This window comes from Candida parapsilosis, contig 005504 (genome assembly GCF_000182765.1).
Source record: "Candida parapsilosis strain CDC317 annotated contig 005504".
NCBI lineage: Eukaryota > Fungi > Ascomycota > Pichiomycetes > Serinales > Debaryomycetaceae > Lodderomyces > Lodderomyces parapsilosis.
Genome location: NW_023503277.1, coordinates 22,103 through 48,041, shown reverse-complemented (window position 1 = coordinate 48,041; position 25,939 = coordinate 22,103). Strand labels below are relative to the sequence as shown.

The window sequence follows — 25,939 nt, the reverse complement described above, 5'->3', positions numbered from 1 at the left end:
AGGGTTGGAAGAGCTACAAAGGATGGCGTCCACATTATTATGTACTCTCTTTAAGACAACCAGATCAAGTTGAAGCCTCAATCCTCTCGTGTTGAATCTCGGCTCCGGAATTCGCTGTTTGATATGGGCTTTTGCATTTTCTATTGTGCATCTACTCTTTTTCATATCCTATACATTTCTATCAAAATAACTTTCAATCATACCGGTTTCACTTTCCTCATACTCGATCAAATCAACACTTCCATCCTCTTTTAAAACCGTATTTGCTTGAATCAAAATCTTTCTTGGTTTCTTTTCCTTAATAACAACATCTCTAAACTTGGCATATTCATCTTCAACATTACTCTTTTCAAGATAATATTTCAATCCTTGAGTAACATTAGCCGTGGATTTGTAGACGTGCAACTGACCTAAAAAGTCACCAAGTGCGTCAACAGCAGTAACACCATCATAAAGTTTCGACTTGTCAACAACAATCTTCAAATCGGAAAAATCAGATTGTGAATGTTTGAATTCAAATACGCCAGCCTTGTGCAATTGTTTCATAATGGCAAAACGCCCCTGCATGTGAGGTTGACCCCATTTCTTGGCCTCAGGGTCCCAGTATTCTAAACCAAGTAAACCAGCACGAATCATCAATAAACTGGCAATGTACATGACATCGTCTTGGCTAGATTTGGAAGTGATGCCAAAAATGGGCAACACTTGTGTGGGGTCCTTAAGAATCAAGTATAATGCCACCAATTCAGCACGGCACTCTTCATAGGATCCACTGTTGGCACCAAATACCCCAGCCCAAGTTTCATTAGGCTTGTACCAAGTGGTTACATCATTGCGTTGCAGCTTATCAAAATTGAATTTACCCGGTTCAGTTTCTTGCAACAATTTGCCACTTCCGTGACCTAATAACTCATGCAACCCCACTTGAACTTCAAATGAATCATCTCTCCATTTTTTGAACAAATCTTGATCATCAATGAATGTAATGATTTCTTCCTTTTTGGGGTTTTTGGGGTTGGCCGAAAGGACATTACCAAGAGAGACATTTTTAAACCCATAGTTTAATCTCACATCATCATAATTGGGGATATTGATTCCAGCGGGAACACCAGATCCGGCAAATGTCAATACTTCCAATGAAGTGAAATCAGGTGGTGTGAATGTATCCTTTTCATAAAAACTTTCCCATGGTAACTGAGCAATAAATTTACTGGCATTGGCCACCAATTGAGAGAACTTGGCCGTACGTTCATGATTCACCATGGCTACAAGACCCTCCCATTCACCACGTACACCAGCTGGGTCTCTATAAGTTTCAATGAATCCGATGTTTGATTCAACTTCCGGTTTCAAGTCCTTGACCCATTCAATTTGAGATTTCTTGTGAGCCGACATTGAACCAGACTTGAAAGATTCAATGTAGTAGGAAATGAGTTTTCTTTGGGTATCGTTGGAAACGTATTTCAATGCATTTTCCAACTCTTGAACAATTTTGGAAAAGTCGCTTGCATGATCACCGAATTGAAAATTGATCTTGGTGCCATTATCGGTTTGCAAATTCAAATCGGAGTAAAGATTTGTTGAATCAGCCGATGCAACGAGAACAGTGTATGAACTGCCGTTTTTAACAACCCTGGTGTTTTCTGGCATGATTCCTGCTGATGACAATGCCTTGTTGACGGCGTCGATTTCATCTTTAGTGATGTTTGCACTGTGTGGGTAATAGTTTGACAAGAGACCATGGTCAGGGTACCCTAATAGCCCACGTTCAGTATCGTAAATCTGATCTTCAACCTTGTTATACAACTCAGTTGCAACTTCATCATCAATTTTTTCAATCAATTGACGAAACTTGTCCTTGCTGACTCTAGGAATGAATTTCCTATCACCAAAAGACTTGTAGTTGCCCAAATTATCCAAAAATTGAGCAGCATACTCCAAATAATACGTCACATCCTGCTTGTCAAGGGAGGACGACGACGTGGATAATTTATCAATATATTCTTGGTTTGAATGTGGTTTATCCAATTTTTCATGCACGCGTAATATCAAGTCGTAGATTACGGGACTTTCGGGTGAAACTGAGTCCAAAACTGCTCTTGAACCATGAAACGATGCTCTTGATAAATGATGAGCGTATTTTTGTAAATTAGGCGATGATAGTTGATTAAAATGTTTTTTGGCTGACAACGAGACAATTGGAGCCTCTGAGTCGGCATAGAATAAATCAATGGACATTGTGGAGGGAGTGGAAGGGGATAATTGGGAATTGAGTTTGTCCTGTGGGTGATTTTGGCCTAGTTTATATTTTGTGCAGTGGCAAAAAAAAAAAAAAAAAATTATGTCGTACGAGAGAGTGGAGAGAATTTGTGGAGCCGCGTGATCGCCGACCACACCAAAGTTACGGCGTTTCGGTGGGACCTACTACTTTTCTTTTGTGCAAGTAGCGATGGGTGGGCTCTGTAAGATCGGATAATCACGGTAGATGCGAAGCCAGAGCTTGCCTCTTCACAAAATGTATGATGATTTTCCATATCTACGTTTCTCTCATAAGTGGCTTTCCAACTAAGACACAAGTCGGTTCCTTTTGGTGAAGTCAGTCACGTGCACATATATAGAGTTAGCAGAACAAAGAAAATCTTGGAATTGAATGCTAAGATGGCACACATCAGTCGAACATATACAATTAGTACACTCCACTCTATACACTATGAGTGATGCTACGTCTAACACGAGTACACCCGCTAGTGATACGCCAACTTCAATTATAGATTCAAAGCTCGACAAAACAGTATCGTTTGAAGATAAAAGGGTAGAAGGTGATGATGATAATGACAAAGGTGTTGGCGAAGACGAAGATGAAGAGGAGGACGAGGACTACGATCCAACAAAAAAAGAGGATGTTGAAGCTAGCGATGAAGATGACGATGAAGATGATGCTGATCTAGCGGGTGGTGGTGGTAAGATACCTGACTTTTCCAAAATAGAATCGAGTATATCACAAGTTAAAACTCGATCGCAACGATTACAAGCTAAACAACAGAAACAAGCTAAATTTATTGGCCTGTTTGAGACTGACTCACGTGGGTTGGTGAAAGATACATGTTCATTAGATATAGAACTGATTTTCAGTGATTTAAAACAAAACAAAGTTGATATTCATGAGGGGGAGTTAGAAACAACACCGGACAACGTTGGGGAATCTTGTCTGAGAGCAAAAGGGTCGGACAGTGTAGGTAAAACCAACTCCACTGGTGGTGGTGTTGGTGGTGGTGGTGGTGGTGGTGAGCAACAACAACAACAACAACAACAACAAATTCGCATTCAAATTAATTATACATTTGCTGGTAAACTCATTACTGAAAGCAAACTAGTTGATGCCAATTCAGAAGAAGCCAAAGCCTATCTCAATTCAACCAGTTCTATAACTTCCTCATCAACCAACGAGATACCAAATAAACGAACTGAAGTTAAAGTAATGCGTCAAGACCCCCAAACTAAAGAAACTTATGAATTGCGAATCAAATTAAAACGACCATCATTAATTGATAAATTTATTGCTTTAAATGGCAATAATAAAAAGATGAAGTTGTCAACGTTGGAGAAATCTCGATTAGATTGGGCTAGTTTTATTGACAAGAGGAAAATTGGTGATGAGTTAAAGAGACATAATCGTGGCGGGTACCTTGATAAACAAGATTTTCTTAATCGGGTTGATTATAAGAAGGATGAGATTTATCAGCGTGCTAAAGAGGAAGAAAGAAAGAGACAGTTTCAACTTCAAGGGAAGTAATTAATTAAAAGAATGAGCATATGATGATGATGATGATGATGATAGTAATGAAATAACCTTTCCATATATATATGTATATATATATATTTATACATCTACAAGCTGAGTAAGCTCTCTTGGGTTTAAAGTTAAATGAAGTTTGTGTTTTGCACTGTACTTGTTTTTTATCATCTCTTTGTCATGAAAATCGATATGGTATTGTATTTGTATTGTATAGTTGGAGGATGAGGGTGTGTGAGTTTCGGTTGGTAGTGTACAATTGTTCAAAAAACAAAAAACAAAAAACAAAAAAAGAAAAAAGAAAAAAAAAGAAATTGTCAAGTGTCGCGACTAAAAATTCTGAGACATTGACAGTCTCGTCGCAATTAAAAAACAGACGTGTCTTTGTGTAACTATTTCTCGTTTGAGTTAAAAATTCTCACTTATGACGTCAATTGTCGTAACATGCTTAGTTACGACAATTGATGTCATGTAACCTCGTCTTTGTTACTAGAGTTGGAGTGTTTTCTTTTTCTTTTTTTTTTTCTAGCTACAGCTACACCAAATAGAAGCATATCCTCCTTTTCAAAGGTACTGAAGTTGGAGAAAAATAAAAGAAAAAGAGATGGTGTATTTGGTGGCGAGAGTATACCACTGCTCCACTGTCTCCTCCTCCTCCTCCTCCTCCTCCTCCTCCTCCTTCTATACTTTATTATACTCCTTTCAATAGTAGTATTTCCACTTCTTCTTTGGCAACTGGTGGGGAGAGGCACAGGCAGGGAGGCACAGGCAGGGGAGGCAGAGAACGAGACACCAAAAGAAGAAAGTAAACGAGAACGACGGGCTCTCTCTCATTCTTTCTTTCCTTTCCTTTCTTTCCTTTCTTTTTTTAATTTTAATTTAATTTTAATTTTTTTTTTTTTACGAGAAAAATCTCATCCGGTCCTTTTCCCCTTCTTTTTCTTTTCTCAAAAGGTCAAGGAGAAACAGCAGACCCTCATCACACACACACCCATACGGAGTGAGAGATATCATCACACGATAAAGGAAGATAAAAGGGAGAAAGTATCTTTTTCTAGTCTTCCCCCCCTTCTTTCTTTTATATTTTGGGGGTTTTTTGGTTCTTTCATACTTTAAAACTGCTTTTACATCTTTTTCATTGTTTTGTTCATCATCAGTCAGTCAGTCAGTCAGTCAGTCAGTCACACTCATTTCATTTCGAATTCTTTTTTTTTTTTGTTTTTTAGTTTTTGGTTTTTGTTTTTTGCCCTAAACATCCGACACACTCGTTTGAAGCCATAGACGCCAACATATACGATTAGCATTGGTACCTTGATACACACATTTAGCCTCGACCTCCACCATATCCCGTTTTGTCATCATATAACAATTAGCATAGCACCTTTAATTTACGCAGTGTGACACAAAGAGGATGTCATCTAATCATCATCTAAGTATACCTCAAAGTCCACCTCATACAGCAACCACGTCTACATCTACCCCCGCATCCACCCCGTTTAATCCAAGAACTCATAGACACAAAAGATCACAAGCTATACTGGGAGATTTTGATGGTTTGGGACTATTTAATATACCACCACCACCACCAGTATCATCACCAGGTGGTGCATCAGCAGCAGCAGCAGCAGCACAATCAATACCCTACAATGGCAGTACATCACGCTCATCATACTATGGTCATCGTTCAGCCTTATCCAGCAATAATGTCCTTGGTATAACTGGCAGTCCAGCTCGTAATAATAATAATAATAATAATAATAACAACAACAACAACAACCATGGAAATAGAACAATATCAACATCTGCACCAAAGGAAAGAGTTGTTGGATTTGCTGACCATACACCTAGAACTAAAGCAGACGACGAAGACTATGCATTGGATCGATACTTTCATTTTAATAATAAAGAGGATTTTGCTAATCCGATAGACACCGGGTTTGCCTTTCCCAAAAGTGAATTCGATCACGACACAGAAGAGGACGATGGTGGTCATCATCGTCATCATGACTTGCATAACTATAGTACTTCACCTCATTCAGGAGTGACTTACACCACAAATTTCAGGAAAAGTTTAAGCTCGCCCATACAATTATCCAATAAACTATCTCACTCATCATTACGACAACAAAGCACACCATATTTACTGCAATCACCTCGACATTTGACTTATCAATTGCTGCAACTGCATTTACAGCCGCAGTCGCAGCCGCAACCGCAGCCACAACAACATGAAGAACAGGATGTACCTGATGCCATGATTGACTTGGATTATATTCTTACTGCAAACTTGCATATTGGACTGCAGCTTCACGATGACGCCATTTTCAGTACTGATGACTTCTTGGGCTCACCAGCAATTGCCGAGGAAGAAGATACAACGGAGGATAGGACTACAGTTGCGTCATCCACAACAACGACAGCAGCGAGGCCAGCAGGAACGGAAGAAACCGCAGGAATAGCAAGCGCCGCCATCACGAAGAATCATGATGAGATTGAAGAACAAGACTTGCAAGAATTACATTTAGATGAGGAGGAAGACTGTGATGCATTACCACAACCTACTCATAATTTTTACTCCCTGGCCAACTCCTCATCATCGAGTTTTACTTCAGTTCCGCCACCATCACATTCAAATAATGTTGCTGCTACTACTACTACTGCTACTGCTACTGCTACTGCTACTGCTACTGCTACTGCTACCTCCTCAGCTCAACCACCAACACCATCGTTTTCAACTCCTACGCGACAAAGATCAGGAGCCAAAGCACATCGATACCAAATATTCTATGATCAATCGAACCGCATCTCCAATGCTATGAGAGGATCGGCCGAGAGTATTGATCGAACAAGTACAAACACCCCACCAATGTCAGCTACAGGTACTGCACAACCACCACAATCCCCATCAACATCAATTTCGGCTACTTCAACCAACTCTATTACTGCATCTCAAACAGTATCAGCCAACAACATTAGCCATCAAACACCACTACATTTACAACAACAACTACAACCAGGATCACGCAAAACGAGATACCTTAGTCATTATTCGTCGTTGCCTACACTAAAGAGTAAACGCTCATTTTCATCAATACGGTATAACGAGTTGAAGAGGATTTCATCACCAACTAGAGAATATTACCGATTACAATCAACATTGTCGCCGTCAAAACACAATGGGAATGGATTTAATAACACTGTGCATTTCAATCATTACAATAATAACCATAGCAATGGCAATGGCAATATCACTGGCAATAGCAATGGCAATGGCAATGGCAACAACACGGCTGTTCCTATTGATTTGGCAACAACGTTGCACCCACCGGTACCGCAATGCTCCACTCCATCCACATTAGCGACTCAATCCACCGCGGAATCAGTGTCAACTGCCATCAGTGATAAACGCGGAGACGCTTCAACCAGTCCCATTAGTGTTAATTCGGAAATTTCATCAATGGTTATTACAGATGGCAAATCAGTGAGTCGACAAGCAGAAGTGGAGGCGGGCGTGGAGGCGGGCGTGGAGGCGGAGGAGGAGTTAAACAACTCAGAAGCTACCACCGCCGATGCCGCTGCTAAACCGGTAGTTGTTGTTTCCACTCGGGATCTAGATTCCTCGCTGCCAGCACTTGATTCAGCGTCAACAATCTCATCACATTTGTTCCCCATTCCTCAACTGGGACACAGTAATGATAATCTGATTCTGCTTCCAAGTGAATCTACAATACTGAATAAACTGTCGCCAAGAGGAGTTGATTTAGCCACCACCACCACCCCAACTACCATAGACAATGAAACAATCACGTTAGAATCAGCTAGCTCAACTCAGTTGAATAAGATCCATCCACATATTGTCTTGGCTCCTCCTCCTTCTGCATCATCACCATCATCAGATATACACAACGCACAAGCGCTGCCTTCTCCAACTACACTGACAGTCAAACAATCGCACTCTTCATCATCATTGAAAAAGCTGAACAATTTGGGAAGGCCAAAGTCACCATCCAAATCAACCTCTCGTCGACCTTTATCATCAGCAGAATCAAATTCTTTTAAACAAACTCAAATTCCACCACCGAAAAAGACTTTGGATGCACCAATGAGCAAGTATGAATATAACAAGTATCCAAACCGAGAAGCAAAACTGAGCAAAATGACGATGACTCGCATAGGCAGCAATGCTGATGCCGTATCATTCTCATCCAATGCATCTTCCTCTTCATCAACGACGCTTGGTTTGAATGAAATTGGCGTTGGTGGAGCGGCCTTGTCTATCACTTTGACCAATGAAGCGAAATTGAAACGAGGAGGACAAGTTGATGCAGCAGTAGGTCCCACAACTAGAAGGCGAGGGGGAAACAGGGGTGGACATACCAGATCAAAGAGTAATGTTGAAGATTCATTGTCGCTGGCGGGGATGAAACGTAGCTCAAGGTTTTTCGACTGGTTAAGGAAAAAATGATTGTTGAATGGGCTTTAGTATAGCTTGTGTAAGTGTGGTGTCGAAATATAATAACATAAACGTTGCAACGGTAGTTTGTTTATTGAAGCTCGCTTCACTTTCTCTAGGGTAATTACCCTCGGTGGACAGACAAGAACTATACCGGTATTGAGTAAGCTTGCTAGGGTAAAATGGATAACGCATTTACCATTTGAGATAGAGTGGCGGTCTGCGAGAGTATGGTGGAGATCTAGAGGTAGTTCAGTCGATAAAAAAAGGTGGGGTCCGACGGCCGAGATGGTATATCCTAGGATATTTCAACTTTTGTGTAATTTATGTTTTGGCATCGTTCTACCGTTTTATGGGGTTAGAGTTGCATCCCCGCGCTCATTGAGCAAAGGCAATAGAATCAGAAGCGGCGCATCCACTTATATAAATACAGCACTCTATACCATGAGAATAGCTTGTGTTTGCTATGGAATAGCTCCCCTCCCCCCTCCCCCCCGCCTTGCAATACTTTCTGAATGTCATTGTTTCGTCTTGATGGACAAGTTGCCGTGGTCACTGGTGCAACACTGGGAATTGGACTAGCATACGCTGAAGGATTAGCTTCTGCTGGGATCAAACAATTGATCTTGACTTTTCGTTCACAAGCTACACTTGATGCTGCTATATCACAGATTAAGCAGTTTAACCCTGATGTAATCATTAGTTCAATCCATGTTGATTTCCTCGCGATGCCTGAAGATGAAATCATTGCATTGATATACACTCAATCGTACGCTAAATCAACCACTGGTATCATTGACATTTTGATCAACAATGCCGGTATAAATGAGCGACACCCAGTTGAATCATTCCCGCAAGACGAATTCGACAATGTTATGAAAATCGACATGAATATCCCCATCAAATTAACGCGTCGTTTCGGCGCCAAGATGCTTGAGTTGGGAACACGAGGCAAAATTGTAAACACGGCATCAGTACTAAGTTTCCAAAGCGGAGTCTATACTGCTGCCTACACCGTGGCTAAGGGTGGTTTAAAGAATTTCACCCAGGCTGTGGCCAATGAATGGAGTGATCGTGGTGTACGTGTCAATTGCTTAGCTCCCGGATATGTGGCTACGAATTTAACTGATTCGATGTCTGATGAGAATCGTGAATTGGTTAGTCGTAGGATTCCCATGGGGAGATGGGGCAGGTGTGATGAGTTTAGAGGGCCGATTGTGTTTTTGTGTTCTGAAGCATCAAGTTATATGACGGGACTGTGCTTGGTTGTTGATGGTGGATGGTTGGGTCGGTGAGAGGAAAAGAGAGAGAGAAAGAGAAAGAGAGAGAGAGAGAGGTTGGGCTGGGTGGTGAGGGATAATGTCTGGATATGTAGAGTATCAATACGAATTTAAAGAATGGGGTTTTATCCTTTGTTTTTGCAACAGGTGATATGAAACTTGTTGTTTGTAGAAGCACAATGTATTACTCAATCTGTGCTTTACTTATGTCTCATTTGTGAAGCCCATTTATAAATACAACCGACACGGTCGGTCCGAGATTGTGATCAGGACGAAATGTATCTTATTGTTTTGCGATCCCCCAAAGTTTTGCAAAATTGGAAAAGTGGGGGATGTGACTTTTCAAAAGGGATACTTACAGCAAGACATCAATTTCTAGATTGTCTGTGACGTGATCCATACCAACCATAAGGGAGAGCTTAAATCTCCCTACTTTTGCTTGCAGGTGGACGAGAGTCTGTGAACATAAACGCAACATATTGGAAATATGCTGAACTCTGCAACACCAACAGAGTCATGACGGAGTATAGTGATAAGGCCTTGTTTACACAAAAAGAAACAGCATCCACAACATAATCATTTAAATAGCACTACAACGCCCTCTGCCTCTCTCTCCATCCCCCCCAATTCAACTAACCAAACTCACATCTTTCAAGCATTATGTCATTGTTTTCATTGGAAGGTCAAGTTGCTGTAATCACTGGCGCAACCCTGGGTATTGGATTGGGTTACGCCGAAGGTCTTGCTTCTGCTGGGATCAAGCAGTTGATTTTGACTTATAGATCACAATCTACACTTGATTCAGCAATCACTGAGATTAAAAAATTCAACTCCCAAGTGATCATTGACTCGATTCAAGTTGACTTTGTCCAAGATGAAGAGCAAGCAATTGTTGATAAAATCTTTACCCAAGCTTATAAATTATCAACCACTGGTAAAGTTGATATATTGATTAATAATGCCGGTATTACTGAGAGAAACGCTGCTGAATCATTTCCCCAGGACAAATTTGATGCCGTTATCAAGGTTGATTTGAATATCCCCGTTAAATTGACACAACGGTTTGGTGCCAAGATGCTTGAGTTGGGAACAAAGGGGAAAATTGTAGCCACTGCATCGTTGCTTTCTTTCCAAGGTGGGTTTGCATCGTCGCCGTATGCTGTAGCCAAAGGTGGAATCAAGCAGTTCACTCAAGCAGTGGCTAACGAATGGAGTTCACGTGGTGTGCGTGTCAATTGTATTGCTCCTGGTTATGTCAAGACTAAATTGACTGATAGTATGGCTCAGGAGAGTAAAGATTTGGTGGACAAGAGGATCCCTATCGGTAGGTGGGCAGAAAGACTGGATTTTAGAGGTCCAATTGTATTTTTGTGCAGTGATGCTTCAAGTTATGTTACGGGACTGACTGTGGTTGTTGATGGGGGTTGGCTAGGTCGTTAAAAGTAAATAAAGAAGTTTCCTTTTCTTTTGAACCTATACACCACCGGCTTCTCTGTACCATCTAATACCTCTATCGAAACTGATTACGCAAATCCCTTCGTTACTATCACCACCAGCACCCCCTCTAACACCTTTACCAATAAATTTAACACCACTAGCAACGCTTTCATCCTGCAGGTCATCATTGCTAGCATCATCTAAATCGGTTATTGAGATATTTATCGTTGCTTCACGTTCACTGGTTTCCAAATTCCACACACGTACACATTTGTCAAACCCACAAGATACCAAGTTTTTCCCTTCTTGATCAAAATCAAGACCCAAGATCCATCCTTGGTGGGCAAATCCTCCAACGACACCACTTTTGGCAGAATGCGATGGAGTTGCCAACGTCCCCACGTTTTCACCATATTGAACATCGTACAAGGTGATTGACCCTGCGGCTTGGTTATCTCTTGCTACTGCTAGTAGTGTACCACCAGGTGAGAATGCAATTGCACGGGGAATCGATGATGACGAAGATGATGACGAGTTGAGTTTGGGGTTTCTGCTAACCACTAGGTCAGTTGATCTGAATGTATACACCACTTTTAGATTTTGGAAATCGTACAAGAGGACATCTCCATTGATGTATCCCACAGCACATTTTTTATTGTCGGTTTGATTTACTGCTAGGGAGATTGCAAATGGTGATGATGATGATGTTGTTGTTGATGACGATGATGATGATGATGAGTTTGGTGTGGCTCCGCTTCGTAAGTCACCATACTTTGTAAATGTGATAGAGTCGGCTTTATCTTTTTCTGCGGTGACTGTAACAGTGTACACTTCCGTAACCCCATTCATCTTGTTTACTATAAAGTAATCCTGCTTCGATTCTGGGTCGACGTAGAATCCGGGTACCCAGCTCTTGCTCAATTCGAAATCGCAATCTTGCAAAGTCGTTAAATCATCATTGACAAATTGCTTGAACTTCATCAATCCGTTAAAACATCCAAATGCAACAATAGTGACTTTTATAGTTGAACTCGGTATCTTGTTCTCATAAACTGCTAAATGGTGAATACCACTCTTGTCAACGAAAACTGATTGAACAAACTCCTTCGGATTGTGAACCTCATCCTTTTTGTTGTCCCAGAATTTGGCATATCCATCACTAGAAACGGTTATTGTATACCTTGGCGTGATTGCTAGTCCTAGAATATCTGACTTGTGTGCCTGTGATGCACTCACTGTTGTTATATACTGCTTACCCATTGCTTGGATGTATGTTCGTGGTGGTTGTAATGCTTCACCGCCAGAATTTTTCAGAAGGAAGAAAAATTCCAGTGCAATTAAGAACCATCCCTTTGCTAGCCACACGTACACACGCACACACACGTACACACAATCACAACAAAAGTTAATCTTCCACAACATGTCGGACGAGTTGATATCGCTGATCACCAAACAATTGATCTTTCAACATAGTTTTCCTACGAATTTCAATTTTGCTCAAGAGTCTGGCTCAACGATACCTCCCGCATCACCACCTGCAGCGAGTATTCCACACAACAAATTGGTCTGCAGAAACAATTCAGAGTTGTTCTTTGCTCAGGAAAACCTTGTTAGATGCTGCACAATCAACCCAATAACATCAAACTACAAGTTATTGAAAACCCCTAATGCCAATTTTGAAGTTGTTTTTTTGGAGATTAATGAATCAGGCACGTTTTTGGCAATTGTCGGTGATCAAATAATCGATGTTGTTTCATTGCCACCAGTGTTGAACACAAAGCAAAAGTCGATATATATTGAAGAAAGACACTATAGAATTACCGATGTGGGTAAGATTAAGAAGGTGCTTTGGCAGTCCGTTGTTGCCAATGATTCGATGTTGGTGATTCTCAATGAAAATTCAGAAGTGTTTGGGTTTGACTTGAAAAAGTCAGTCAAGGTCCCATCAGTTAAGATTTCTTTTTGTGAAAAGATCAACTCTATTGCTTTTGGATCACGCAGCAAGATCAATGATGCATTGAAATTATATGCATCAACTGATGATCAAATCTTAAGCGTTGATTTTTACAACAGCTCAACAAGGATTGCAGTTTCAGAATCAGCTATAAATGTTGCAATCGATGATTCACAAAATACTATTGAAACTATCAAGGAAAAGTTCCCCGGACAGTCGGTGCTACTCACCCTGGCGAAAACTCAATTAAAAGTGTATGAGTCATTGCATCACCAACTTCTGAACAACTTACGTGAAATGAGAGGTTTATACACTGATGATCCATATGAGTTGTTTATTGTCGAACCAAAATTGACAACAGCAGATTATAACCCTAGAGTAGTGGCACAAATTGGCGCAGATGATTTGGTGTCCTTTGGAGATAATGAACATATTGGTTTACTTGCATCGATCAAGGGCGATACGATTTCATATTTTCTAAATATCCTTGGAAGTGGATTGGTCAAATATGAGGAGCCAAAACAAGTTGGCTATGCCAAACCGAAGAAAGGTTTTGGATTTGTTGACTCGATCGATGAGGCCAATGCTGAAAAGATCTTTTGGGAGCAAGACCTAAACTCATTGGAGTTTCTACAATCGGAGAAACTACCTTTCGATGGAAAAGGATACTTGAAGAACTTGAATGGGTGTGATGATAAATTTGTCGCTGCAATTGACGGAAGCTTGGTGGTTGTCCGTTGCCAATGGGTTCGTGAGCTTTTGGCAGATTTGGAAAACGATAGCATCGACAGCTTGGATAAGATTAAACCCACCTACAATCTTCTCTCTTCTGGAAAGGATCTTCAAGGATTTGCAATTGTTGCAAAATTTGATCTGGAGGTGGGAGTCATTGTGCGTGATAATTTGGAGATTGTAACAATTAATGCTGATGAAGTGCTCGAGCTGGAGGGAGTTGTGGAGCAGTTGAAAATTGATGAAAAACCGTTTGTACCATCGCTTGCTATTTCAGCGGAGCCATTTGCTGAAATTGAATCCAGCCTCAAAACATTGCAAAATTCATATTCCTTGAAAAATGATCCCAATGTGAAGCTCGAACCAACGATTGAAGTGCTTGAAAAGTTGAATAAAGATTCACTAGCAACTAATCAAGCTGTGTTTGGGTATTCTGTATTTGCCATCAAGTTACAATCAAGGACTTTGGCTCAATTAAAATCTTTAAAATTGCAAGTCGAGACATTGAAGAACTTGACCGACAATACCCCTTACAATGATGAGATTGATGATAGAATTGGCAAGTTTTCGCAGAAACAAGAAGAGCTCGATACCCGAATGAAGCATATTCAATCAAAGATCAATGATCAAATGTACAAAGGCAAGAATGTTCCGCTCTCAAAGGAAGAAAAACAGTACTTTGAAGAAATCAATGCCTGGAACAAAACTACGCTTGAATTGATTGATCAGTTAAAGGTTATCAGTGAGGAAGTGGAGGAATGTAAGGAATTGAAACCAACTGTCGAAGGAGAATATGACGAAAAGGTTGTTTTAGAGAATTTGCAACTACAACAAAGAATGAAGAAGTTAATTACATGGTTGAAATTTCAAGGCTCAGAGATACATGATTTAATAGAACGGGTCAGTATCAAAACTTAGATGGAACACTTGGTCACGGATGTGTAGGAGTTGTTGTGTATTAACATTCTGTTTATACTGTGTAGATCTACAACACAGCATAAGCAAAATCAATTTTTCCCCTGTTTTGTTTTTCTCAACAAACAAAAGTCGCCGATATCTTTCCAACAAGAACCCGGCACTGGTCGACCCAAATAGTGACAATGACAGACGTTGCGCCACCTTCAAGCTCTACACCTAACGACTATATACTCAGCTTATCAGACGAGCAAATAGATCATGATCAAAAGATAGGTATCAAAGCCATCCGGTTGTTTTTGCAGAGCAAAACTTCATACGATGTATTACCTGTGAGTTATAGACTAATCGTCTTGGACACATCGTTATTGGTTAAAAAGTCATTGAATATCTTGCTACAGAATAATATTGTTTCTGCTCCATTATGGAACAACAAGACATCTCGATTTGCTGGTTTGTTGACGTCAAGCGATTTTATTAACGTTATTCAATACTATTTCCAATACCCAGAAAAGTTTGAGCTTGTTGATCAGTTAACTTTGGATGGGTTGAGAGATGTCGAAAAGGCCATTGGTGTTGATCAAATAGAAACGGCTTCAATACACCCATTCAAGTCGTTGTACGAAGCATGTGTGAAAATGTTGGAGTCGAAAGCTAGAAGAATCCCCTTGTTGGACACCAATGAAAACGAAGCAAGGGATATAGTTGTCAGTGTGTTGACTCAATACCGTATTTTAAAATTCGTTGCTTTGAACTGTAAAGAGACCAAGATGTTGCTAAAACAAATTCAACACACTGAACTCAACAAACCAAAACAATTGAGCACTTGTACGATGGATACTCCTGTCATTGAAGTGATTCACTTGTTGACTTCATATTCAATCTCGTCTATCCCTATAGTGAATGAAGAAGGTAAATTGATAAATGTTTATGAAACAGTTGACGTGTTGGCCTTGGTCAAGGGGGGCATGTATACTGACTTGGACTTGTCTGTTGGAGAAGCATTGTTGAGGAGATCAGAAGATTTCGAAGGTGTTCACACGTGTACGGTTAATGATAGATTGAGTACTATTATGGACACAATTCGGAAATCAAGGTTGCATAGATTGTTTGTTGTTGATAATGAAGGGAAGTTGATTAATGTGATTACATTGAGCGATATTCTAAACTATATATTGTTTGGAGAAGACCAATAAACGTGAATAAGCTGAAGGTGTCGTTGTAGATTTAATCGTTTTGTGGTTGGTAAAGTTTTCTTTGAATTTGTCGCAAAACTGTGGCAAAATTTTTACTCTATGGATTCAAAAAACATGATACTACTTAAAAAATACAGTTATTAATGTACTTATGAATAGCATGTAGTGCTGAGACGTCTCGGCGTCATCAAAAATATTTCAGTTGCGAAATTCCCCTTGGACAATTGTGCCTTGTGGGCAATTTGTAAAGAAAGACCTTCATTTAGAAACCACCAAAAATGAAGTGAGTGTGACAATAGTGAACTTAAGTCTGGTTGTATGATAATATTGGAATTATCACTATAGCCAATCTTGTACATATCTTTATGCACCCTATTGGACTCGAAACCAAGAGATTTCGATATAATCTCTCTCAATTGATTACAACTCAAATCAAGAACCCTGGGCAGCAGCTCACCGTTGATACAGAAGTGCAACAGAAAGTCCTTAAGTTCATTCCGTGACAAATCCAAATGCTCTATAGACGAGGAGAGTTTTATATCAACGCGAGAAATCTTGTTACCCGCAAGATTCAAAATTCTGAGCTTGGGTAAGTAGTTTATTGCGCCTGGAGCTTTTTTCAAACCCAGTCTTGAAAAGTCAACCTGCTCCAATGACGTGGTTAATGCAAGGTCGACTGGGATTTGGTCGTTTTAGGCAAGACACAAGAACTTCATGTTCGTGCATGAGTCTAACATGAGTTTTTGAACATTTCCCAAATCACAACCTCTCAAATTCAAATACTGCAACCGTGTACCTAATTACAAATATGAATTTATAAGACTACGCCCACGCACTTCAAGTCTTAGATTGACCATCTCCGACGTTAATTTCACATCCAGGTCGTCTTGATACTCCCAAATGTAAAAGCTCCTACTCAACGCTTCAATCTCCATCAATTCACTAATGACATTGATGAAAAGGTCTAGAAAAGGAGCCGGCTATTAGTTAAATTGAGCTCTTTCACTAATTTGGGAAAGTGTGGTTTATATATAATCTTTGTGTCACTGCACAACAAGTTCAATAAACAAGTTCTTCGGAAATTTGACATCTTTAATGGATGTTAAAGAACAATAATCGAGGTCCAAAAGCTCAAGCGAATCAGGAAATCTGAGCAAACAAGTGCTCGGCCCTATTACACAGTGATTCATATAGAGCTCTTTTAAACCGACAAACTTCAAAAAATCCAAGTGCTCGTGACTTAGCATCGTGTGGGACACATCCAAAACATCCAAACAGGACGAGACGCGCTTCAAGATATTACGCTCATGGTATAAGTCTCGGCACACTTTTAGAACCCTCAAAGTTGGTGCTAAATCCATAGCAAAGTACCCATGTCGGTCGGTGTTGATGAGCTCGATACTTTCAAAGGGAAGATACAGTGACAGCGGAGGCAGTTGGAATTCCACAAAGAGCAGCTCTAATGGAGTGGCAGAATGAGACCTGGAAACATCTGAGATGTGTTGAATGAGGGCAACATCTGTTGATTCAACTTTACTTGAACTGAAGCTGATCTTGCTTGTATCAAAGAGTGTTAAACTTTGAAGTACAGAAACCATGAAATTTGAAAACTCTTCACTCTTGCCCTCAAAGTGTAGTAAAAAGTCCTGAGCGAAAGATGTGATCTTAGTAACTCACGTAATTGTTGCTTATTTTCGAAACAGCCCAATCAAGAGTGCCTAGAATGCTGTACTTCAGCGCTCCAATCTTTACTATTGAAGTCAATGAAACTAATTAAATGTTTAAACTCAAAAGTGATTTGTAAGTCATTTGGTATGTGCTCTTGAACACAAAAAAGGTGTAACGCAAATAAATCATCAACTGAAGTCACACGATAACCTGTACTTTATTTATCGTCTAACCATGCAACTTCTGGGACGTATTCATCGTCTAATGAAGCGACTCCCCGACTGTAAAATGTAATCATCAGGTTCTGTTTAATAGCGTAGACGATAGCAACCTTCAAATTCGGATTCGGCAGAGTAAATCTGGTGTCAAATAAGACTCCAATGAGGTTCTCAACTTCTGCATGAGCCACGATCTTTTCCAAAATGTATGGGTAATAAGTTGAGGCTCACTTGCATGTCATGCGAATGTCTCTTAGCACTCATGGGCTGGGCAATTTCTTTCCATTCGAACTTATTCAGCTTGTGTGAGGTTAGGTAAAGAAAGTAGTGGCAGCTTTGTTTTCTGGTCTTTCGTAAATTTCAGGTTCAACTAATCCAAGGGATGAAATGTAGTAGTATCGTTGTTAAAGATATTAAAAAGGGAAGGTAAGACTACACAAAAATAGACTCATTTCGGTTGTATAGTTCCATGCACGTGATTAATATGAGCCTATATTAATATTAAGTAAGCCCATTTTCAGAATGGCTAGCTATGGCTAAATGCTAAAAGAATAATACAAAGCTTTAAAGATAGCTACCTCTTTGATTTTTTGAATCTGAATTAAAACCCATAATTCTGATGATACACTGCACTTTACTTCATATTTATGTGCCCAACTGGACACTATAATCACTTTGTACGATGCTCATCCTAAAAAAAAAAAATAAAATGAAAGAATTAAAAAATTCGACCCCATCTCATCCCGCTTTAAACAATTAAACCTTAGTCATATAACACAACATGGGGAAAGTGCAAAAGAAAAACAGTAAAGGGCGTTTGGATAGATACTACTACCTTGCAAAGGAGAAAGGATATCGTGCTCGTTCCTCGTTCAAAATTATCCAAATAAATGAAAAATTTGGCCATTTTTTAGAAAAGTCAAAAGTTGTCATTGATTTATGTGCTGCACCGGGTTCATGGTGTCAAGTTGCATCGCAGCTATGTCCTGTAAACTCATTGATTATTGGGGTAGATATAGTCCCCATTAAGCCGTTACCTAATTGTATCACGTTCCAAAGTGATATCACCACAGAAGATTGCAGGAGTAAATTGCGTGGTCATATGAAAACTTGGAAAGCTGATACAGTTCTACATGATGGTGCCCCAAACGTTGGTTTAGGGTGGGTACAAGATGCATTTACGCAGTCACAGTTGACTTTACAAGCTTTGAAGTTGGCAGTTGAGAATTTGATAGTGGGGGGTACATTTGTTACCAAGATTTTCAGATCAAGAGACTACAATAATTTGATGTGGGTATTTCAGCAACTATTTGATAAAGTTGAGGCCACGAAGCCACCAAGTTCAAGAAATGTGTCCGCTGAGATTTTTGTTGTTTGTAGAGGTTTCAAGGCACCAAAGAAGTTGGATCCACGACTTTTGGACCCTCGCGAGGTGTTTGAAGAGTTGAACGGCAAGAAGAGTGTCAATAATGAGGAGAAAGTGTTTAATCCTGAGAAAAAGAGAAGACAGAGACAAGGTTATGAGGAAGGAGATTATACATTGTTTCACACTATGCCCATAATGCAATTTATAAAGGAAGATGATCCAATAAATCAACTAGGACAGCTCAACAAGTTTGATATTGATGATAATGACCACGAGTGGAAAATAATAAAAAAGCTAAAGTCTTATAGTGAAGAGTTGAGAGAATGTTTCAAGGATTTGAAAATTCTTGGAAAGAAGGAGTTTAAACATATATTGAGGTTCCGTAAACAGGCTAGAGATTTGTTGGGGATTGATAAGGAGGAAGAGAAGGCAGAGATTGAGGTTGAGGAATTAACTGAGGAACAAAAGATTGATCAAGAATTGAATCAAATGTTGGAGAAGCAAAAGCAAAAAGCAAAAAGAGCTAAAAAGACCGCAAATGAGCTAAAACAGAAGGAGATTGTTAGAAATCAGATGCAAATGGTTACCGATATGAACATTGGTATAGATGCGGCCCAAATTGGTGCTGATTCTTTGTTTAATCTAAAAACAGCTGAGAAATCTGGTCCGTTGAGCAAGCTAGCTGCAGGTAAAAAGGCGATGGTATTTTCAGAGGAAGACTGTGCTAGAGACACTGAGATCCATTACGATGAACAAGAAGCAAACAGCGAAGACGAAATTGATGAGTTGGAAGCGCAATTAGATGACATGTATGAACAATATCAAAACCGCAGAGCTGAAAGAGATGCCAAGTATAAAGCAAAATTGGCAAGAGGAGGTGATGATGAAGCGTGGGATGGTATAGAGTCAGGCGAGGAGGAGGAGGAAGGGGAGGAGAAAGATGAGGAAGATTATGAAATGGAAAGTCTGGATTTTGATGAGGATGATGATGAACATATCAAGTTGATTGCCGAAGGAAAACAAAATGGGGAGCTCACCAAGACTGCAAGAAGCTTTTTCCAATCCGATTCGATATTCAATGAGCTTGACGACGAGGATTTGATTGAGGAGTCGAGACCAAAAGCAGAAAAGATGGCGACTGCGACAATTGCATCAACGAATGGAAAAGTAGACACGCCAGCAGTCGACTTTGACTCAGACTCTGATTCGGATTTTGAGATTGTTCCTAATGCGGCAGATGAAGAAGAACGAGAAGAAGATGATACAGATGACGAGCAATTGTCAAACAAGGAAAGGGTCGATTTGACGACTGCAGAAGCTATGACTTTAGCTCACAAAGTTGCCCTTGGCAAAATGACAAAGAAAGATCTTATTGAGGAGGGAATCAATAGATATTCCTTCCGTGATAAGGAAAATCTCCCCGAGTGGTTCCTTGACGACGAAAATAAACACTCTAAGTTGATCAAACCAATCTCAAAAGAAGCTAGTTTGGCCATCAAGGAAAAACTCAAGCAATTGAATGCCAGACCTATCAAAAAAGTGTTGGAGGCCAAGGGTAGAAAAAAGATGAGAGCATTGCGTCGTTTGGAAAAATTGAAAAAGAAATCGGACTTGATCAACGAAGATAGCTCCAAATCTGAATACGACAAGGCAGCAGAAATCTCCAAGTTGATGCAAAAGGCTAAGAACAGTGGAAAGGATAAACGAAAGAAGATGACAGTTGTTGTTGCCAGAGGATCTAATAGAGGTCTCAGTGGAAGACCAAAGGGTGTCAAAGGTAAGTATAAGATGGTTGATGGTGTTATGAAGAATGAGCAAAGGGCTTTGAAGAGGATAGCAAAGAAGCATAAGAAGTAGAATGGTGTATAGCTATATATCAATGGTAGTGTATTGTGCTCAAAAGTAATCAACAGAAGAAGAAAAAAACGACAGAAAAAAAAAAATAACACCAGTCGTCATCTGCAGGTCAGTTTTCAATCCATTGGGGCCAATTAACGACTACATTGCTCTTGTTAGCGTATTTTGCTATAGTGTAACTGTGTAGCAATATGTCTGAATCTACAACTCCCGAGCCTGGGCATAACACATTGAAACGTAAAAATGAGGATTTGAGTAACGAAGCTGAAGAGCTCGAGAATAATGCAAGTTCACATAACAAAAGGATCGCCCTTGACAACGAACAATCGGAGAAGGGCGAGATGAGCAATGAAACGAAAGAAGTCAAAGAGGTGCTGTTCGATATTGATGAAGAAAAATATGATGGTTTGGAAAGCGACGAGCAAGGTGATGCGCAAGATGAAGATGCGAACAAGGTCGAGCAAAACAAAGAGTCAAGCTCAAATGAAAACGACAAGGACAATGGCGGGCAATATGATGACGAAAAAGGGGAAGCTGGAGAATCAAAACCGGATGTCAATGAGGAATTTTCTAAGGACAACGAAGAAAAGTTTGTTCCAAAAAAAGTACTGCAAGAGGAGGTCGAAAAGTTTTTAGAGGAAGCGGCACTTTTGTCCAAGTTGGGTCAGCCAGCAACAACTCCTGCAACAGCTCCTGCGCCCGGACCGGCATTAGCACTGGCACTGGCGCTAGATCAGCACCCACAACAGCATCACGAAGAATCGATCGAGGCAACCTCCAACCCCACGTCAAGTCTCCAAGATTTTGAACTGGATCCATCGTACGTATCGTTTAGAATGTACTGCCCGGTAAAAGAAGCCAGCACAGTTGTTGGCAAGGGAGGAGCTAAAATCAACCACTTGAGGGAAAAGGCCCAAGTAAAAATACAGATTAGTGAAAATTTAAAAGACGTGCCAGAAAGAATTATAACCGTCAAGGGAACAGCAGAAAATGTTGCGAAAGCGTTTGGACTCATTGTTAGAACAATATTGGGAGAACCGGAAGATGAACCTGCTAATCTAAACAGTCAGCAATACAATTTAAAATTATTGATTCCAAATGTAATTATTGGTCACATAATTGGCAAGCAAGGATTAAAGTTTAGGGAAATTGAAGAAAATTCCGCTGCAAAATTGAAAGCTGCCGAGCTGCCATTACCACACTCCACAGACCGTGTTCTTAGTGTATTGGGTGTGGCTGATGCCATTCATATTGCTGTCTACTTCATTGGTGAAGTTGTAATTGAACACAAAGATGTATTGAAGAGAGGTAAGGTTATTTTGTACAATCCTGCGAACCATAAACATGATGAGGGCCAGCATGGGGGGCAATCGCATCAACACCAGCACCAGCACCAGCATCAGCAACAGAATCAGCTGCATCATCTTTCTCATCATCAGTATCAGCAAGGCTTTTCTGATTTCCCTCAAACTAGTGTACCTGGAAACCAATTTGGTAGCCCAATTGGATACCAAAAGCCATTTGGGCAGGATGGTCCCCATCAGCCTCAACCACATCAGCCATACAACTTTTCATCGATGTTTCAACCCTCCGTTGCACCTCAGCAACAGTACGGAATGCCACAACAGATGGCCCCACCACCACCCGTCTCACAGGGCGTCCCTCCACAAACTCAATATACTGATGAGTACAATAACACAATGATTGGAGAAGTGATTATAAAGGAACCTGTCTTTTCCGGTGACAAATACAACCAGGATATTTTCGTAGCCAACTCGCTGATTGGGTCAGTTATTGGTAAAGGTGGAAATAATATTAAACATATTAGAGAAAACAGTGGGTGCACATACGTCAGAATTGAACCTGATAGAGGGCAATCGATTATGTTAGGAGGCGGTAGAGGTTTGACCAATATCAGAAGGCTAACCTTGACTGGATCTTTGGAATCTTTTCAAAAGGCAATTTATTTGATCAATCAAAGAATAAATACTGATAGACAGAGGAATTCAAGATGAAGTGTATAGATAATACAGTTTGTAAAAGTATAAGTCATGAATTCTTTATCTATAAACTCTAAAAATGTTTAACCCCTAAACTTGTTAAAAGCATGGTGAATCCGCTGAATAAACCCTCTCCAAGTACCAACCCACTACTGAAAATAATCATACTCGTTTTGCCTCTATTACTGATATTGTGCCAATTGTATGCAATCAAACCTCCAATGAATCTAGCAAGGGTGAAATTGGGTGTGTTGTAGATGCCGACGCCAACCGCAACTCCATTTGGGAGGTATACCAAATATGGGTAATACTTTGAAGTTGGTGGCATTGTATTTTTCAAGAGTGAAATCAAAGCAAATATAACGCCAAAAATGATGGCAAACTCCATTGCTTTAGGTGGGAGCCCTTCACCAGTAACTAGACGAGAACAATCGATCCAAATAACAGCTGTTGGGATTCGAAAAGTTTCATTGGGAATTGTGTACACTGCCATGTATATCTGGTACATTATGGAGCTTAGAAACACGGAAAATATAGTACCTATGATTTGAGCAATGAATTGAGCTTTTGGCGAAGCACCAATCAAATGTCCAGTTTTGAGGTCTTGCATGAGATCCCCCGCTTGTTGCGCACCCGCCTCCGCCACACCACCTGAAATCAAGTTGATCAATATCTTTGCTGGATGGTTCGATGGAATAATGAATGCGAATATGAGTTGTGACAATTTGCCAATGCCACTCACGGGGTTGATATCGGACACACCTAATGTTCTTGTGGCAAGGACACTAAATAGCATGGCAAGGATAATTGCAGTAATGGAAGCGTAAATAGGAATGAGCTTGCCAAATATTATGCGCATGGTCACAACGCATAAGATTGTTGATAATAAAGTACCAATCAAGGCAACTTTGTTTGATACAAGAAACTGTTTTGGTATTTCAAGTGGTCCACAATGAGGAGTAAGTTCACTGGTGCCCCCTCCTACCCCTTCATCCAGCTCCTCCAAGAGCGATTGCTGTAATTCCAATGTTTGTGTGTACGACTCTTGTCGGCTCCTATAGTCTATTATAAAATCTTGCACAGATTTTACGCTCAATACAATAAAAGACACCAAAGAGTCAGCAACCATGATACTCAAACTAACCCAGAGGATCCACCCCTGTCCACCCGATACCCAATCATCGATAGGACCTGGTGCCCACTTCATGTATTTTGACAATGGAGCTAAGATACCCCAACCTAGTATAGCACCAAACAACATGTATGACACGGTTGGTAGACCCATAATGATTCCTTGGCCAATATATGCTGGTGAAGGCTGGAAGTCCCACAAGTATTGTTTTGACGCCGACGTGCCAAAAATTGGAACTTTTTTCAAGATGGGGAAAAAGAACGATAGTATTGTGTAAAAAGATGACACTAGAAAAGTGTATGTCAAAGACTTCATGTTGGAGTTGTAATCTGTAGATTCAATGAGCTGGGTTGCAGAGGTTTGTTGTTGCAATGGTGACTCATTTTGGCTCTTGGTATGGTCTTCCTCTTCTTCGCTATCACTTTCATAAATTTCAGTTCCATGCAAGACCGAGATAAGAGTTGCTGTTGCGCTCCCTGAAGGAAATGGCAATTTCTCCTTGACAATGACTTGTTTACGCAATGGAATTGCAAAGAATACCCCAAAAAGTCCTAATCCCATTGACCATATTATAAGCTCCTTTGTGGAAAATGTAATTCGCCTTCCTAAACCTGATTCGTCACTGGTCATAAACTTTTCAATGGCAGGTATGATCCCAACAAACCCATAACATAGTGGCCCAGTGCCTACTGCCACTGCGATACTTTGTATATATACATTCTCCACATCAGTAAAGCTTTGGGACATTGGTGTAAGCTTAAACACAGCAAATCCTAGTAATGCTGCTGGCAACGACATCATTGATACCCAACCTGTTTGTAAACCAAATTGAAAATTCGAGATGAGAATAACCGATCCAATTAGTAATCCAACTATGGTTGCCCTAAGTGTGACTTGTGGTAGTCCTAGTTTGGCCAAGTATCCAGCCCGCGAAGGCAGTTCGTGCATGGTGGTGGGTTCTGTGGGCATGTTAGAGTAGAGTTACCGGACTGGAATTGTGCAGTTGTCGTGATAAAGTTGATAAACGGCTAATCTCGCTCTAATACAGAAGAGAGGAAATCTTTTTGCTTTCTCCGCGAAAATCTCAACGCGAATGCTTATCAATCGAGACCATTGTTGATAGGGGGAAGTACAAGAGTCAGAGCATTGGAAATCAAACGTGAGATATCTGATTGAGATTCCTCATTGGTTGCAATACATACCTTATACCGATTTCTGTTTTTTGGTAAGGCGACTTCGATGTCATATTCTTTCCTTTTTAGGAATTGTTTTACGAAACTACCTTCGTTTTTGTCACGTGCAACTGATTATTTGTCTTAAGGGGTCCAACTATCATGCTTGACTTGTAACAATACCTTTTCACAGTTTATGACCACATCCACAATCACTAGTTGTCGGGATAGTCAAACAGTAGCTCCTGGTCATGCACACAGTGCAGCTGAACCCGCTTTTTCCCATGTAAAACTTATGGCAACCCCCCATTTGACGATCATAACCAACGTTTTCGTTTTTGTGATCAGTGCTCACAATCAAGGGGTTCAACAATGTAACGTCCCGTTGATTTGAGTTTCTAAAACCCAAAGAGGCGCTTGAATTGAGCTCGAAAGTAAAGGACCTATGAGTGGACAACTGTCATGTAAAGGGATCGTTTGCTAATTTCACCTAACTTGAAATACTTTTCTTTGCGCCAGCTAATTCAGAGTAGGCGAAAATTCTCAAACTTGCTGAGTTCCCCAAATTATTGAAGAGCCATACTTTGCGCGATTGCCAACACACCAAAAGAATTAGGAAAACGGGTTTGATAAAAAAGTAGATGAGTATCATGAGCTTGAGCATATATCGCTTGAGTTTTTGGCGTGTGATCATCTTTGGTCCTTGAGCAATGTTCTTTGGCTCATCATCGGTCCCGAAACTAAAAGCGTGGAGTTGTAGGGAGAA

The 25,939-nt window shown here is 40.3% G+C and overlaps 11 protein-coding genes across 11 annotated transcripts; 8 read left to right on the top strand and 3 right to left on the bottom strand. All coding sequences in view use genetic code 12, as the record gives it.

Annotated features, from left to right (window-relative positions):
• Positions 1–168: 168 nt before the first annotated feature.
• CPAR2_600190 (dipeptidyl-peptidase III) lies at positions 169–2,238 on the bottom strand (the record flags this gene model as incomplete). The annotated part of the gene is made up of 1 exon (XM_036807878.1): positions 169–2,238. One exon carries the CDS (start codon positions 2,236–2,238, stop codon positions 169–171), a length of 2,070 nt encoding a protein of 689 aa, XP_036662791.1.
• Positions 2,239–2,710: 472 nt separating this feature from the next.
• CPAR2_600180 (uncharacterized protein) lies at positions 2,711–3,793 on the top strand (the record flags this gene model as incomplete). The annotated part of the gene is made up of 1 exon (XM_036807767.1): positions 2,711–3,793. The coding sequence occupies one exon, from the start codon at positions 2,711–2,713 to the stop codon at positions 3,791–3,793; it is 1,083 nt and encodes a 360-aa protein (XP_036662790.1).
• Positions 3,794–5,204: 1,411 nt separating this feature from the next.
• CPAR2_600170 (uncharacterized protein) lies at positions 5,205–8,258 on the top strand (the record flags this gene model as incomplete). The annotated part of the gene is made up of 1 exon (XM_036807656.1): positions 5,205–8,258. One exon carries the CDS (start codon positions 5,205–5,207, stop codon positions 8,256–8,258), a length of 3,054 nt encoding a protein of 1,017 aa, XP_036662789.1.
• A 503-nt stretch (positions 8,259–8,761) lies between these two features.
• CPAR2_600160 (SDR family NAD(P)-dependent oxidoreductase) lies at positions 8,762–9,541 on the top strand (the record flags this gene model as incomplete). Its single annotated transcript, XM_036807545.1, has 1 exon — positions 8,762–9,541. The coding sequence occupies one exon, from the start codon at positions 8,762–8,764 to the stop codon at positions 9,539–9,541; it is 780 nt and encodes a 259-aa protein (XP_036662788.1).
• Positions 9,542–10,186: 645 nt separating this feature from the next.
• On the top strand, positions 10,187–10,966 carry CPAR2_600150 (uncharacterized protein; the record flags this gene model as incomplete). The annotated part of the gene is made up of 1 exon (XM_036807434.1): positions 10,187–10,966. One exon carries the CDS (start codon positions 10,187–10,189, stop codon positions 10,964–10,966), a length of 780 nt encoding a protein of 259 aa, XP_036662787.1.
• Positions 10,967–10,999: 33 nt separating this feature from the next.
• SKI8 (SKI complex subunit WD repeat protein) lies at positions 11,000–12,223 on the bottom strand (the record flags this gene model as incomplete). The annotated part of the gene is made up of 1 exon (XM_036807323.1): positions 11,000–12,223. The coding sequence occupies one exon, from the start codon at positions 12,221–12,223 to the stop codon at positions 11,000–11,002; it is 1,224 nt and encodes a 407-aa protein (XP_036662786.1).
• Positions 12,224–12,383: 160 nt separating this feature from the next.
• NUP82 (linker nucleoporin) lies at positions 12,384–14,567 on the top strand (the record flags this gene model as incomplete). The annotated part of the gene is made up of 1 exon (XM_036807212.1): positions 12,384–14,567. The coding sequence occupies one exon, from the start codon at positions 12,384–12,386 to the stop codon at positions 14,565–14,567; it is 2,184 nt and encodes a 727-aa protein (XP_036662785.1).
• A 182-nt stretch (positions 14,568–14,749) lies between these two features.
• SNF4 (AMP-activated serine/threonine-protein kinase regulatory subunit) lies at positions 14,750–15,760 on the top strand (the record flags this gene model as incomplete). The annotated part of the gene is made up of 1 exon (XM_036807101.1): positions 14,750–15,760. The coding sequence occupies one exon, from the start codon at positions 14,750–14,752 to the stop codon at positions 15,758–15,760; it is 1,011 nt and encodes a 336-aa protein (XP_036662784.1).
• Positions 15,761–18,427: 2,667 nt separating this feature from the next.
• On the top strand, positions 18,428–20,869 carry SPB1 (27S pre-rRNA (guanosine2922-2'-O)-methyltransferase; the record flags this gene model as incomplete). Its single annotated transcript, XM_036806990.1, has 1 exon — positions 18,428–20,869. One exon carries the CDS (start codon positions 18,428–18,430, stop codon positions 20,867–20,869), a length of 2,442 nt encoding a protein of 813 aa, XP_036662783.1.
• A 191-nt stretch (positions 20,870–21,060) lies between these two features.
• Positions 21,061–22,884, top strand: PBP2 (Pbp2p; the record flags this gene model as incomplete). The annotated part of the gene is made up of 1 exon (XM_036806879.1): positions 21,061–22,884. The coding sequence occupies one exon, from the start codon at positions 21,061–21,063 to the stop codon at positions 22,882–22,884; it is 1,824 nt and encodes a 607-aa protein (XP_036662782.1).
• Positions 22,885–22,942: 58 nt separating this feature from the next.
• On the bottom strand, positions 22,943–24,970 carry OPT8 (Opt8p; the record flags this gene model as incomplete). The annotated part of the gene is made up of 1 exon (XM_036812577.1): positions 22,943–24,970. The coding sequence occupies one exon, from the start codon at positions 24,968–24,970 to the stop codon at positions 22,943–22,945; it is 2,028 nt and encodes a 675-aa protein (XP_036662781.1).
• Between the last annotated feature and the right edge of the window lie 969 nt (positions 24,971–25,939).